Source organism: Microtus ochrogaster, chromosome X (assembly GCF_000317375.1).
Source record: "Microtus ochrogaster isolate Prairie Vole_2 chromosome X, MicOch1.0, whole genome shotgun sequence".
Taxonomy (NCBI): Eukaryota; Metazoa; Chordata; class Mammalia; order Rodentia; family Cricetidae; genus Microtus; species Microtus ochrogaster.
The window spans coordinates 16039407-16055278 of record NC_022026.1 but is presented as its reverse complement, the minus strand read 5'-3'; the positions used below and the strand labels follow the sequence as shown (position 1 = coordinate 16055278).

At 41.6% G+C, this 15872-nt stretch overlaps 1 protein-coding gene across 1 annotated transcript; it reads left to right on the top strand.

The window, feature by feature from the left end:
- The first annotated feature begins 9508 nt into the window (after positions 1 to 9508).
- Positions 9509 to 10260, top strand: LOC101986101 (male-enhanced antigen 1). The gene has a single exon (XM_005358513.2). The coding sequence runs from the start codon at positions 9565 to 9567 to the stop codon at positions 10087 to 10089; it is 525 nt and encodes a 174-aa protein (XP_005358570.1). The 5' UTR covers positions 9509 to 9564; the 3' UTR covers positions 10090 to 10260.
- Positions 10261 to 15872: the final 5612 nt, after the last annotated feature.

Here is a 15872-nt window from a genome sequence, read left to right as displayed (position 1 = left end):
TACAATTTAGTAATAGAAAGTAAGTTTCTAATTTTCCATTTGCATATATTGTTGCTACATCGCCATGAATTCAACTGATGTTTTATGGCAGTACTTAATTTGAGGTGGGTAAAAAACCTGTGAAAATTTGTAATAAAAACCATGTTTTATAATTGTACAAATAAAGACCCAGCCAGGATATAGCTATGAAACAGTGTGTATTAGGCATGCACAAGGTCTTGGGTTTGATCCTTAGCACAAAAAATGTATAAAACCCAACCAGCTCAATACATTCATATTAAATGTTCATGGTAGACTTTTACTGTTGCCCACACACTGGAGGGAGTATGATGTACATTCTTTGTGATCTGCATTTTTGACCCATTGAAACTATTTGATAATTAAGTGACCAGAGATGAAGTTTTACTGTAGCTTGAAAGTTAGTTCAAAGATGTGCGTATTCACATCTCCCTTCATGCTTCAGGCTACACTCAGGCCTTGAGAAAGAAGACTCTTTTTCTGGAAAAGTGCTTATCTGTCAAATCAGTTGCTCCACCTAAATCTGATTGTGTTGCATTTTACACTTCAGTCACTTCATTTTAGTAACCTTTCAATTCAATTAGTACTCCAGTTAGTCTATAGTTTTTGTTTTTATTATTGTAAGAAGTGTGCTGTATTCAGAGACAAAATCTGAGTTAAAATTTCAAATACTGTTACTCCGTGTGATAGAATTCAAATGAGTTAAGGGATCAGACTTGTTTTGTAAAATGTCATTTGCTACTCAGGTGGAAGCATAGTTATTTTTATATTAAAGACTTGCTTATTGCCCTGACACTCGTTGATGAACACTTGTCATTTACCAACATTTCACATATGTGTTATACATGCTTTCTTTTCAGGATTCCTTCCCTTTCCCCCCTCCAATGGGTCACTCTGTCTTCCTGCTTTGTCTGCCTTCGATTCACGAATACAGTGGCTGTTGTGAGGTCTGAGTGATTTGACCTCTTCAGGAAGAAACACATGCAAAGGTTAGGGGCTGAGGTTATCACTATGGTTATTCAGTGAATGCATCTACGGGTAAAATGCTGGATGCATACTAATGAAGTCTGAAGGCTTGAGTTCTGGGAATAGTTATCAGAAAAAAAGAGATGGCATTAGTTTGATATTTTTTCATTCACATTTTCTCATTCATTGGATGAGCAAGAAACCAGAGCTCAGTGCCTAGTTCATTCATCCTTGGTTCTAAAGAAATGTTCCTCTATGGTTTAAGCAAGACCTGATCTCAGGAGTTTTAGAAAGAAGCAGGTTGGTAGCTAAAATGAACAGTCTACCTCTTTGTAGGCCAGAAGTCCTGCTGACAATAAGTCTTCGGCCCTTGTCCTTTGGGTAGGGAAAAAGAATGATATACATTGCTAAATCACCTGCTGCTCCTTTAGGTTTTTGTGTATGTGAACTGCCAAGAACGTGCTTTCTATTAGTAAAATCACCAAATGCCCAGCTCCTCATTTTAGGTAACAATGTTCTAACCACAGTATACGTTTTTACATGTTTGTTTACTAATCCCAACAGCCTGAGGAGATACATACTGATATTTCCCATATGCCCAATGAGGAAACAAAAACCAGGGTCACATTGTCTATTAGAGTCAAAATTTAGATCCAGGTTTGTGGCAAGTGTCTGTATAACTGGGACACTATATTATCTCCATTATGCCATCCCCTGATGACATAAATTAACAAGCCACCCAAAATTAATCATGAGAAAACATCAGACAAACCCAAACTAGAGGGTTTATGTATAATAATGGGTATGTTCAACATTATAAATATCATGAAAGACCAAGACTGAGAAACTGTCTCAGATAAAGGAGACCAGCCATCATGAAGCATATAATCTTGGAATATATATATACTTTTTAATAGAATAAAATATGTAGGTGGTCCCATATAGCACAGGCTGACCTTGAACCTTTTTAAATTTTTGCATATAATCATGTGAATATGCATAACATGATGCATGTGTGGAAGTGAGAAGAAAGCTTATAGGAGTCAATTCCCTCTTGTGAGTTCTTGGAATTGAACTCAAATTGTCAGATTTGTTTGCAAGGGCCTCTAACTGCTGAGCTATCTTGTTGGCTATGACCTTGAACTTCTTACTCTTCTGCATTCAACTCCCTAGTGTTGACGTTACAGGCTTGCACCACCGTGCCTAGTTTTATGTGGTACTGGAGCTCCAGCTCAGGACTTTGTGTGTTTGGCAATTATTCTACCACTGAGCTACATCCCCAGCCCCACATCAATGTTAATTTTCTGGTATTTGGAATTAGATTGATCATATAAACTGTTTGATTTTGAGGAATCTAGGCGAATGGTATGTGGAACTCCTTTGCACTATTTTTCAACAAATCTAGGATTATTTAAACATAGGTTAAATAAAAATAATAAATTATAAAATGTCAATGGAAAAAACAAGTGGAAGACAGAAGAGTACATGTATATTTACCTAATTCATTTTTATCTTCACAATATCTCTGTATAGAGACTATTAAACTCCAGATTCTTACAAGTCAAGGCCAAAGTAAAATCATTATCTTTTCTTTGGTCCCTCAGAACAGAACTCAGGTATAACTCATGTCTCTTCTGATCTGTGTACCTTGTAGTGAGGGCATGCTTGCACCCTGCCCTGACAGGTGTAGGCCCTATGTATTCTGTTGGCCTGTCCTTTACAGGGACTTAACTATATGTCCTGTCATAGAATTCACCTGTCAAGGCCACAGTCTAGACCAGAACTCATATGACTGGACAGCATGTAGGATATTCTGAACATTTTACAGGAATGTCAGTGACTTTAGCCATTTGCCAAATGGTGTTGATTGCAGACTTTACATGAACCCAGTGATCAGTCTCTAGTAGTAACTGAGGATAGATGACCCATACTGTTGTAAAGACATCTGCTTCCTGATTTCCAGGAGGACTCAATGGCCTGCAGGCTGCTACATGGAAAACTATCAGGGGTTATGATTCCTATTATGTATTTGTCTTCACATCTGTTTCTTTTACCATGGCTGACCCAACACCTTCCAGTTTTCCTTTTCTCATTGGGACACCCATAAAATGGAGCCTCGTGAGTGTAGCCCACTTGACAGTATCTTGTCTTTGGCAGTCAGTCTCATGAGTGACTACTATCCACATTGCTCTTCACTAGGCCTCGTGAGTGTAGCCCACTTGACAGTATCTTGTCTTAAGCAGTCAGTCTCATGAATGACTACTATCCACATTGCTCTTCACTAGGTCCATTGGCTACATTTTCTTTCTTTTTTTCAGTCACATGGTTTCTATGTTTATTTGTTTAGTACAACTACCCATTCCTTTTCTTGCTCCCATTCTTTATACCAGGAGTACAGGCATACATAGGGATGGATGGTGTCCCTTTTAACACTTAATCTGGGTTATCTGTTGGGTCAGTTATTAGAGGGAGGTCTCAGAGACTTGGAAGGACGCTAGCCCAAGAAAGCCTGTATAACACTGATAACATGGCTTGCAAAGACTACATCATATTTCTGTAAATATGCATACCACCTTTGTAGAGTTTAATTTTATGCCACTCTAGAAAGAGACTTGACCGGAAGGTTGCTCAATCCTTTCTTAATTGTATAAGGTATTTTTGTGGCTACCAAGGTGTGACTGGTGATAAATTCTGCCTGTTTAATGGTTTCTGTGCAGCCATCAGCTGTTACAGCACTGTGTACGGAGCATCTGCCCCTTTCCAAAACCATATTATAATCATTTGTTCAGCTTGTTTTTGCCTTAGCCCTCAGCTCTAGCTGTCTGAGCTTGTAGTGACTTCTAACACAAAAGGACGATGGGATAATTGGACACACAGCTGTTTAGCCTGTCCTACAAAGATCTTAGCTTGCTCAACAACCTCTTTAGCCTTCCTGTTTCAATTCTGCATGCCACCCATCTTTATCAAGTTATATAGAGGATGGGCAGATAATTGGGTAAGGTGGTTTGTGAAACTCTGCCAGTGTCTAAGAAGCCCCAAGAATATCTAGCTCTTTTTTATTTTCTCCATTTATTTTACAAATCTGTAACTTTTATACATTTACAAGCACTGACTGTTATAGGATTTTCTCAGCATACCAATATTACTGGACCAGGATGCCGCCAGGAATTTTGCAGTTGTACCTGGATCCTTGGACCTTGTATGGATTGAAATCTTATTCTTTTAGATACACCACTATGTCTTTTCAGTGTTTTTCTAAATCTGTAAAAACATTCAGAAGTTAGCATAATGTTATCTGTGTAATAAAACCTTTTTAGAAAGATGGGACAGGATAACAAAGCAAGGTGCTAGGCCACCATCCTTCTGACAAATAGTGGAAGTATGAAGGTATCCTTGGGGAAGTAATTTTAAGATTCATTGTTGGCCATTCCAGGTGAATGGAAATTAGTCTTGGGATCCAGCAGCAAAGAGATTAGTAATAAACACATCACTTCTATCTGTTTGACATCACCATCCTGAGGAACTTTCATGGGACCTTTCATTTTTCTACCCACCATGGTTTTGGGCCTGGCTCAAGATGTTTGGTTTATCCCAGTGCCATGAGGGAATGGTTGTGCTCACTTGTTAGCTTGACCCTAGCTGTGGTGTGGTAGGCACTTGCCAAGCTGCCTCTGCCCGCTTCTCTCCCCACTTTCTTGAGCCAGGATGTGATAGAACCTTGAATTGTGGCTAAGCCGCTTCAGTTGTCACTCCCTAGCCACATTGAGTTTCTGTGAGTACCCCAGCTAGGCAAACATTTTTCATCCTAAGCATGCTTGTTCTTCAAGCTTTTTTTTTCCAGGAGAGAAATGTGCACAGTTTACGTATTGCCCGCCCCTACGATAAACCTGGTCCTTTTAGTTTGTACCCTTTTATCCTCATATTCATCAACCGCTGTGCATTGCCCCTGGTGGTTTTAGGTGTTGTCAGGAATTAAAGTGCACTCAACTTCAGTATCTACCAAAGTCCAAATATTTTGCATATTGGTAGAGGGACCAATAAATTTATAATTTACCATAAGGCCTCTGATTGCTGTGTACGGCCCTCACTCCCAGACAGCTTTAGCCATCCTTTCAGAGGAGCAGCTAAAGTGCTTCCCACCCTAGAACATCAGGGGTACATCGGGGACTATTTGTACCTTCCTGTCTTCCATGCTTTTAACCCTTTGGTAAACTTGCTGGCCAGGCTTTAAATTCTTCCAAAACTCCAATTCCACATTGTTTGTTTGTTTTCTCTTCATCTCCCTGGTGCTTTATCACATTAATTTTATTCACATCTTTATATAGGTTGTTCAGATCCACCAAAGCCTCCTCACAAAAATCACATTCCACCATGGAACTCACCAAAGCCACTACCATTCCATCCCAGTCCTGAAGTCCCCGATGAGTCAATATCTTTTTCAACTCGGGTGAACAGAGTTCTATCTGACCCAGTGACAAGCTTTATCAGACGTGCTTTTAAAAAAATGAACTAGCATTTTTCCTTGGTTTTCCTCCTCTTACGTATCTGACTCTTCCCACTGGTTCCAAGTTTTGGGATCCCAGGAAGGTCTCTTCAGCACAGCTTTCACTTGCACTCAAAACCGTCATTTTGACTGGAAACTGTAAAGTGCCCTCAGCTGACATCTGGAACTCCTTGCCACAAGGCACTGTGCTTCACCTCTTTCACTGCTTCTTGAGTCGAGCCTCACATGGTAACTTGCCTTCCTATCTATTTTCCCAGTAGTGCAAACTTCTTTGTACACTTGCCCTTCTGTCTGTCTGCACCTACCTGCCCACCATAGGCTACCTGTCTCTGGCTACCAGCATGCTAGTTTCTACTCCCCAGACTTTTCTTCTCAAGTTACATGTTCCACATTGCACATGAAGTACTGAGAGAAAGGTTCTGAATGAAGACATCCCGAAGACTTTATTTGCATGGCTTCATTTGAGTTAATTTTGTTTGTTTCATTTTGTTGAGACAAAATCTCTCTATGTTGCCCTGGCTGTCCTGAAACTCTCCTATATAAAACAAGCTGTCCTCAAAACTCACAAAGATCTGCCGGTCTCTGCCCACAGAGTGCTAGGATTAAAGGTGTGTGCCACCATGTCCTGCTAATATGCAGTTTTTGTTCTTGATGGTATGGGGGCCGGGGGACGTGGTTTCTCTATGTAGCCCTGGCTGTACTAGGAGTCACTTTGTAGACCAGGCTGGCCTCAAACTCACAGATTCACCTGCCTCTACCTCCCGACTGTTGGGATTAAAGGTGTGCATTACCATGCCCTGCTGGTATAAAATTTCTAAGAACTTTCACATTAATATTTACAGTTTACAACATTCAAATATGACAAAAATTGACTTGGTATATGGCAGATGATACGTTGTAGTAATGCAGAGTTCCAGAAGCAGAGAAGAGTTCAGATTTAGCCAAGTACAGGTTGTAGAATATTGATTGGTAAATTGCAATCTCTATGGACTTTAGTGTCCTAATCTGTAAAATGGGAGGTAGCAAACCTATTCAGCAATGTGAAGATGCTTATATGAGATCATACTTATTAAAATACAAGGGCTGGGGTGATGGCTCAGTGGGTAAAGTGTTTGTCCCGCAAGTCTGACAACCTGATTTTGGATCCTCAGAACCCACATAAATAGCTAGACACAGTAGTGTATACATCCATAATCTCAATCCCTATAAAGACATAGGGACCTGAAACAGGAGACTCACTGGAATCTCTCAGGCAATAAGCGTGGCATGTACAACAGTGAACAAGGAAGGAGAGCCTGTCCCAAACACGTGCAAGGTGACGACCTACACCTGAAGTTGGTCTCTGATCATTCACATGCTGCAGCATGCATAACCCCCAAACATAGGCACGTATATACAAATCACCCAACCAAGCTGGGCATGGTGGCACAAGCCCATAATCCCAGGATTTGAGAAACAGGCAGGATAATTGTGAGTCTGCCTCAAACTGAGATGTGTAGCAAGTTCTAAGCCAGCTGGTGCAATATAATAAGACCCCTTATGAAAAATCAAACTGACTAAAGATGATACTCAGTTGATACTGTGCTTGCTTAGTGTGCACAAGAACCTGTGTTTGAGACCTATTATCACATAAACCGGGTGTAAACACCTATAATCCCAACACTTGGGTAGTGGAGGTGAGAGTCACCCTCAGTTGCTTAGGGATCAAGAAATTGTCTCAGATAAGAAAAAGAAGACAGGCAAACAAACTAAAAACACAAGAGACGCAAACTTCAGCATATACCAGATATTCAGAAATTGTAAGTCATCTTACTATTTCTATAATTAAACAATAGAATGGTAAGCAACCAAGGGCGAAAAAAAAAGGATGCCTTCTGAAAGCATCCAATTCAACTCCTTAATTTTACGCAAAATAAAAATGAGAACCAAAATAAGGTGGAAAGAAATGTTATGTCCTTGACTGGCAAAATGAATCAGTGGGTTAAAGGCACTTGTTACAAAGCCAGACAACCATAGTTCAGTCCCTGGGGTCCACATAGTGGCAAGAGAGAACCTTCTATAAGTTGTCCCCTAACCACTGAGCACCAAAGCATGTGCACACAAATACACAGACAGACAGACAGATAGATAGACAGACAGACAGATCAATAGATAGATCAATAGGTAGATAGATCAATAGATAAATCAATAGACATGTGGATGGATGGATGGATGGATGGATGGATGGATGGATGGATGGAATAAAAAACTACAAAGATATGTCCAGGTAATAACCATCTAACTGTAAAGGGTTAGATGCTATTACTGAACTTAGAGAGCAAACACATTTCCTGTCTTATTTCTAATGCTTGAGTTTCTACAATGAGGAACTCAGGCATGAGAGCTTGAATTTCTTTTTGTTTTTTTAAACATAATTTTTATTGATTCTTTGGGGATTTCACATTATGCACCCCAACCCCACTCATTTCCTAGTCCCTCCATACCCATCCATCACCCTTGTAGAACACCCCTCAAAGAAAACTTAAATAAAAAATAAATTTAAAACAAATAAGAATATTAATTAAAAAACAAACTAATGTCAGCCACATTCAGAGAGTCCGGTCTGATCACATGCTCGTTCAGTCCCAGTCCAGCTGGCCTTGGTGAGCTCCCACCGTCTCAGTGGGTGGACGCACCCCTCGCGGTCCTGACTTGCTTGCTCATGTTCTCCCTCCTTCTGCTCTTCATCTGGACCATGGGAGCTCAGTCCAGTGCTCCAATGTCTCTGTCTCTGTCTCCATCTATCCATCCATCCATCCATCGCCAGATGAAGGTTCTATGGTGATATGCAAGATATTCATCAGTGTGGCTATGGGATAAGGCCAGTTTAGGCACCCTCTCCTCTGCTGCCCAAGACCTAGCTGGAGACATCTCTTTGGACACCTGGGAACCCCTCTAGAGCCAAGTCTCTTGTCAACCCTAAAATGGCTCCCTTAATTAAGATATCTTCTTCCTTGTTCCCATATCCACCCTTCCTCCATCTCAACCATCCCACTCCCCCAAGTTCTCCCCAATTCTCCCCTTCTCCCTTCTCTCTCCCCCTCTCCTCTTCCCCCCATCCCATCCCTACTCCTATCCTCCCAACTTTTGCCCAGGAGGGCTGACAGAAGCCAATGATAAAGGCACTGGATTTTGATTCTACTGCATGTACTGGCTTTTTGGGAGCCTAGTCTGTTTGGATGCACACCTTCCTAGACCTGGATGGAAGGGGGAGGGCCTTGAACTTCCCACAGGCCAGGGCACCCTGACTTCTTTTAGGACAGGAGAGGAAGGGGGAGTGGAGGGAGTGGGAAGGAAATGGGAGGAGGTGGAAATTTTTAATGAATAAACAAGTAAATAAAAAACTAATGAAAATAATATCATGCAGTATACTCTTTTTTCCAAACAGCTTCACTTGCAGATGTTCATTGTATAATGTGTTGTTGGTCAAGGCCTCTGGCTTCTGATACCCCATCAACACTGGACCCTCACAGAAACTCCTCCCAAATATCATACTGTTGCCCCAGAGATCCTCTATCTCTATTTTTACAGGACCAATCCCTTCACGTGCTCCAGCAGACCATAGATGGGGTAGATGTTGGGGAGTGCCAATTCAAAGCCCTGGGCCAGGGGGAGCAGGGCCAGTTTGGCAAAGCCCCTGATGGTTCAACACATGGTTCACATGGGACCCTGTGGTAATACAGACAACAGACATCAACACAAAACCCAACTTCAGCAGGACCACAGACTCAGACATGGCCAGCAGTAGCAGTTTGAGCCTTTCAGATTGGTATAGGCCAAGCAGCAGCATGGTTGCTCGACTCCAACATGGCCCCTGGTAGCAACCCAGACCTTAAGCACTCACATAGCTTTCAATGATAACAGGAGCCATGATATCAACACAGATCCTGGCTGCAATAGGGCCACAGACTCAGACATTGTCCCCAGCCACAGCTCGGAAGGGTCTAACTTTCAATCTCAGAACCCACATATAAAAGTCGAGGCATGGGAAGTGAAGGTGCAGGCCCGGCTGTGGGCTCTGAGAGGCCCCTGCCCGGATGGCAGCAGTAGTTCTAGGGGGAGACACCATGGGCCCTGAACGTATCTTCCCCAACCAAACTGAGGACTTAGGGCCACATCAGGGTCCTACAGAAGGAACTGGGGATTGGAGCAGTGAAGAACCCGAGGAAGAGCAGGAGGAAACAGGAGCAGGCCCAGCAGGCTACTCCTACCAACCCCTCAATCAAGACCCTGAACAAGAAGAGGTGGACCTGGCACCAGTGGGTGAGGGAGAAGATGGAGCTGCTAACATTCTAGATCGGATCCAGGCCCTGGGGCATCATTTGCCAGACCCACCATTAGATAGTGAGGATGAAGATGAGGAGGGGGCCGCAGCATTGAGCAGCCACAGCTCTATCCCCATGGACCCAGAACACATAGAGCTGGTGAAAAGGACCATGGCTGGAGTAAGCCTGCCTGCACCAGGGGTTCCTGCCTGGGCTCGGGAGATATCGGACGCTCAGTGGGAAGATGTGGTACAGAAAGCCCTCCAAGCCCGGCAGGCCTCCCCTGCCTGGAAGTAACCACACGGAGAGCTGCCTCACCTCCCTACATTCCAAGCCAAGACCAGCACAGGACAGACGCCGCTCGGGTTCTAACACACCTTCCCATGTCCCTTTCACATCAAGGCAAACCAGACCTCTCAGAGACCCACTTTATTCTGTTCTGTACATATGGGGACATTGGCCCAAGCCCAACCCACTGTAGCATGTATCACTCTGTGGAGAATAAAGCACCCTGTGTACACAGCCAAAAGCCAAAAGCCAAAAAAAAAGTCGAGGCATGGTGCTGAAGGTTTATAATCCCTGTTCTGGGAAGGTGGAGACAGATCCCTGGTGTTAGTAGCCAGCCTAGCCTACTTCATGGATTTTAGACCAGTGGGAGACCCTGCATGTACCTAAGGATGACACTCAAGATAGTCAGTCCTCTTGTGGGGGGTGAAGAGATGGTTCAGAGGTTAAGAGCATTGCCTGCTCTTCCAAAGGTCCTGAGTTCAATTCCCAGCAACCACATGGTGGCTCACAATCATCTGTAATGGAGTCTGGTGCCCTCTTCTGGCCTGCAGGCATACACACAGACAGAATATTGTATACATAATAAATAAATAAATAAATATTAAAAAGAGATAGTCCTCTTGTCTCCAAATGCTTGTATATACACATGCACCTGCACGGCACCATCAAGCTTGCACATAAATGGCAATTGTAAGATATCCTCTTCAATTATCTATCTCTTGGATTCAATTTTTGTCTCCTATAATAATCTGAAGCATGATGACTTTTCTCACTGACAAGGCACATTCATGTATTCAAGGTATATTAGACTGTCCACTGCTGTAATGAATACCTGAAAAAATGGTTTCAAGAAAGAAGGATTTCTTTTGGCTCATCAGTTTAGAGGATTCCGGCCATGGTTGGCTGGTTCCATTGTTTCTGGACCATAATGAGCATATGATGGAGCAAAGTTGCTGACCTCATAGCATACAAAATCGGAGAGTCACAGACAAAGGGACAGGGGACAAGATAAGTCCTTCAAAAACATGCATCCAGGGACCTACTCCATGCTATCAGGTGTTGTGGAATAATATTTTTGTACAATGTGAAGATGTATCTTTGCCCAGGTGCCTTCTTATTGGTTTAACCACCATTAGCTAGGCAGGAGTTATAGGTGGATCAGCCAGGCAGATGGAGCACTGGGAAGGAGAAGGATGGAGTCGTGAGGAGTTGCCAGTGAGACTCAGAGGAAGCAACATGTGCATTGCAAAATAAAGATAACTCAGCCACGTAAAAGAACACAGATTAAAAGAAGTGAGTTATGGGCTGGAGAGATGGCTCAGTGGTTGAGAGCACTGACTGCTCCTCCAGAGGTATTGAGTCCAATTCCCAGCAACCACATGGTGGCTCACAGTCATCTATAATGAGATCCGGTGTCCTCTTGTGGTGTGTGGGCATACATGGAAGGAATGCAGTCTACATAATAAATAAATTTAAAAAAAGAAGTAAATTAATTTGTCAGAGCTAGTTAGTAACAAGCCTAAGATATGGCCAAGCTTTTATAAAAAATAAGTCTCTGTATGGATATTTGGGTACTGATAGGTGAGACAGAAAAGTCCACCTGCAATCAAGCACTACATCATAATCTTTCCATCACCTCCCAATAAGGCCATCAAATTATGAGTTCATCAATGGATTACTCTGTTCCTACTATCAGGTCCCTGATGTGGGATTCCCCTCTGTATGCTGTGAATATGATTGGTTAATGAACTGGCTTGGCCTGATAGGGTAGTATAGAGCAAGCCAGGGGAAACTAAACTGAATGCTGGAAGAAGGAAGGCAGAGTCAGAGAGAAACCATATAGCTGCTGCTAAAGACAGATGTGCTAAAACTTTGCTGGTATGCCATGGCTTCGTGGTGATGCACAGATTAATGGAGATGGGTTAAATTAAGATGTAAGAGTTAGCAAATAAGAAACTAGAACTAATGGGCCAAGCAGTGATTTAAACAATATAGCTTCCATATGATTATTTCAGGAGTCTGGGTAGCCAGTAAATGAACAAGCGGCCTCCTTACAAGTCCCACAGGATCCAGTCACATCCCCAAATCCCATTGGCTGGCAACAAACATGTGGGCAATATTTTATAGTCAAACCATAATATCACATTCCTTTTGCAGGGTTCCAATTTCAAATGCTACCAACTTGAGTTTTGCACAAGCTTTTCAGAGCCAGGTTCATCTTGATCACCTGTTTCTGGCTAAGCTACCCTTCATCAGTGTCATTCTGTGATGGTTAATATTGATTATCAAATTGACATGATCTAGAATCATGAGGAAGCAAGCCTCTGGTCATGTCTGTGAGGGATTTTCTAGATGAGGATAATTAAGGTGTAGAGATCTGCTCTAAATATGGGCATCAACATCCTGTGGGCTGAGGTCCTCTACTGCAATAGGAGAAAGCTAACTCAGCTGAACACCACTGTGCATGCCTCTCTGCTTCTTATTGTTGCAGTGTGAGCAGCTGCCTTGCCCTGCCATGTTTGACTATACCTTTGAACTAGAAGACAAAATAAGCTTTTCCTTCTTGCTTTTGCTGGGTATTTTGTCCCAGCAACAAGAAAAGTAACTAATAAGTATTCATAAAACCTGGTGCTAAGAGAGCCACTGAGATGTCTCATCCAGTAAAGGCACCTAGTGACTAGCCTAAAAACCTGGGTTCCATCCCTGGGACACACACACACACACACACACACACACACACAATAAATAAATAAATAAATAAATAAACAAACAAACAAATGAAATAAATAAATGTAAAAATTATAAGAATAGAGCACAATACTAGAGTTATGTAGTAGAACCTTCCTCTCTTATCTGTCTCCATTGTTGCAACTGAAAACTGCTTTTCTGTGTTACTTTAAAAAATGCCTTGATGCCAGGCAGTGGTGGCACATGTCTTTGATCCCAGCACTCGGGAGGCAGAGGCTAACTCTGTGAGTTTGAGGCCAGCCTGGTCTGCAAGAGCTAGTTGCAGGACAGGCTCCAAAACTACAGAGAAACCATTTCTCAAAACAACAACAACAAAAAAAAACCCTTTATATTTCTTAATTTGTGTCCATGTAAGTGCCTGTGCTTGGGTATGTGTACATGCGATTGTGTGCCCACAGTGGCCAGAAGCAGGTGTTTGATCCCCCTGGAGCTGGAGTTACCGACTACAGACAGTTGTAAGCCTCTCAGTGTGGGTACTGGAAATTGAAAGTGGTACTCTGCCAGAGTGACAACCATTCTTTTTGTTTTGTTTTATTTTGTTTTTCGAGACAGGGTTTCTCTGTGTAACAGCCTTTGCTATCCTGGAACTAGCTCTTGTAGACCATACTGGCCTCGATCCACCTCCCAAATACTGGGCTTAAAGGCATATGCCACCACCACTGGGCCAGCAACAACCATTCTTAATTACTAAGCTATCTCTTAAGCCCTGCCCTTTATTTTCTTTATCACTTACACCATACTGCCTGCCCAAATAATTTCCACGTACATTATTGCCAAGCCATGAGTTCTTCTATTATTTTCCCTTGGCTTATGTGACAAACTACTTCAGACATCAAGGCTTAACTCAACAAAAACATTCTCTCTCAATTCTCGGAAGCAGAACTTCAAATCAAGGTGTTGGCGGTGCCATGTTTTCTATGATGAGCCTGTGAGAATCCTTCCATGCTCTTTCAGTTCCCAGTAGGTTGAGCCATTTCAGGCTGGTGGTAGCATAACTTCAATGTCTCATTTTCACATGCTCTTCTCTTCTTCCTAATTCTCTGTGCATCTCTCATGAGGATGACTTTAATTTAGGAACCACTGGTATAATACAGGATGATCTCATCTTGGTCATAAATTGTACCTAAAAAGACCCTTTTACCAAATTAGATCATATCCACAAGTTCTTTGAATTGTGATATATATATATATATATACAATTATATATACATATTATATATAATACATTTATACATTCAGATTTATATATATTGGAGGAGTGTAGTAATTAGTTTCATAGTTCCTGTGACAAAATACCTGAGAGAAATAATTTAAGAGAGGAAAGATGTATTTTAGGTTCGTATTTTGGCTCCCAGGTCACTTGGCTCTGTATTTCTGGGCCTGTTGCACTTCATGTCATGGTAGACAGACAGCAGAGATAAGGGAGTGCACTAGAACCAGGCATGACCTTTATGGTTATGCTTCCAGTGGCCTACTTCCTTCAGCTATACCCCACCTCCCAGAATTTCAGCAACTTCCCAAACTACCAGCATTAGCTGTGGAACAGACGTTTAGAGCTTGGGCTTATGAGAATCGTTTCATAGTTAAACTGTAACAGGGGAGCTACTTTTTCACTCTGAGCATATATAATAACTGTACAATTGTGCTTTGCAGAAAGATTTAGAACTGGTTTTATTTATTGTTATTATAGTCTTTAAGATTAAAATATGTGTTTTTATTATTTTTCGAAGATTCTTTTTTTGCAACAAGGTCTCCCTGGGATGTATTTATTTTTGTCTCCATGTATGCATACAGTCCCCAGAGAGGACAGAAGAGGGCAGCAGACACCCTGGAGCTGGAGTTACAATGATTTGTGAGCCGCCTTGTGGGTCCTGGGAACCAAACCCATATCCTCTACAAGAACAACAAGTGCTCTTAAGCCTGAGTCTTCTTTCTAGCCCCCTATCTCTGACAGCTTTTTCATCATCATCCTTCCTTGATAGTAAATGGTCTCCATTGAGAATAGTTATGAAGTTTGTCTTCTTTATTTCTGTGTCCTCATGACCCAGCCCAATGCTAGCTACACAAAAGGATACTTAATAAATATCCTTTTTTCCATTCTATATTGAATATTGAATACAGCAGTGGATTTACACACAAAGATATCAATCTAGTGTGTAATTTCCTTGTAAGACAAAAGTATTGGCATCAAATATGCATTCACTTTCACTACAGTTTAGCAGAAAGATGAGTTTTTGCTCGAAAATTTCCACCTAGATTTCTCCAATAATAAAGCTCATGTGAACCATCACAGGACAGATGGTTCTGCTATTTAAAACAAATTATAACCTTTAAGATGAACATGTTCTAGTAAAATGTAAATATAAATTTGTTTTGCATTTTAGTTGAACAGCACTATTATTTAACAAATAAAGCTAATGTAAGTACTTCAGAGATAAGTTTTTAATAATGATTTATTTATTTGCATCAATGTTTTGCCTGCATGTATATTTTGTGTGAGGGTGTTAGATCCTGGCGCTACAAACAGTTGTGAGCTGTCATATAGGTGCTGGTATTTGAACCCAGGTCCTCTGGAAGAACAATCAGTGCTCTTAACCACTTAGCCATCTCTCCAGCCCCTGGGGAGATTTTTTTTAAAAAAAAGATAAAGTAAAAATATTTTTAAATAACAAAAATATTAGTTGCCTGACATTTAAATTATCTATTGTATTGGATGTGTTTAGGTTTTAGAAAGACATGACAGATTTTTTTTTATCATGCATTCTTTCTGTTCTTTCTGTTCCTTAAAGTTCTCTCTCTCTCTCTCTCTTTCTCTCTCTCTCTCTCTCTCTCTCTCACACACACACACACACACACACATACACGGTGAGTGGAGGAGACAAAGAGAATATCAGCAGGAACTACTGAGTAGGAAGTTGGGAATAGGAAGGGGTATTTGAATTGGCTATGATAGAGATACATGTTACACATTTATAAAGCTATCAAAGGGTAAATAAAAATACTCTTTTTAGAAAAAAGAAGCTGTGCCGGGCAATGGTGGCACA

Coding starts and splice junctions, on each gene's coding strand:
- LOC101986101 (XM_005358513.2), top strand. CDS start 9,565: ATGGCAGCAGTAGTTCTAGGGGGAGACACCATGGGCCCTGAACGTATC.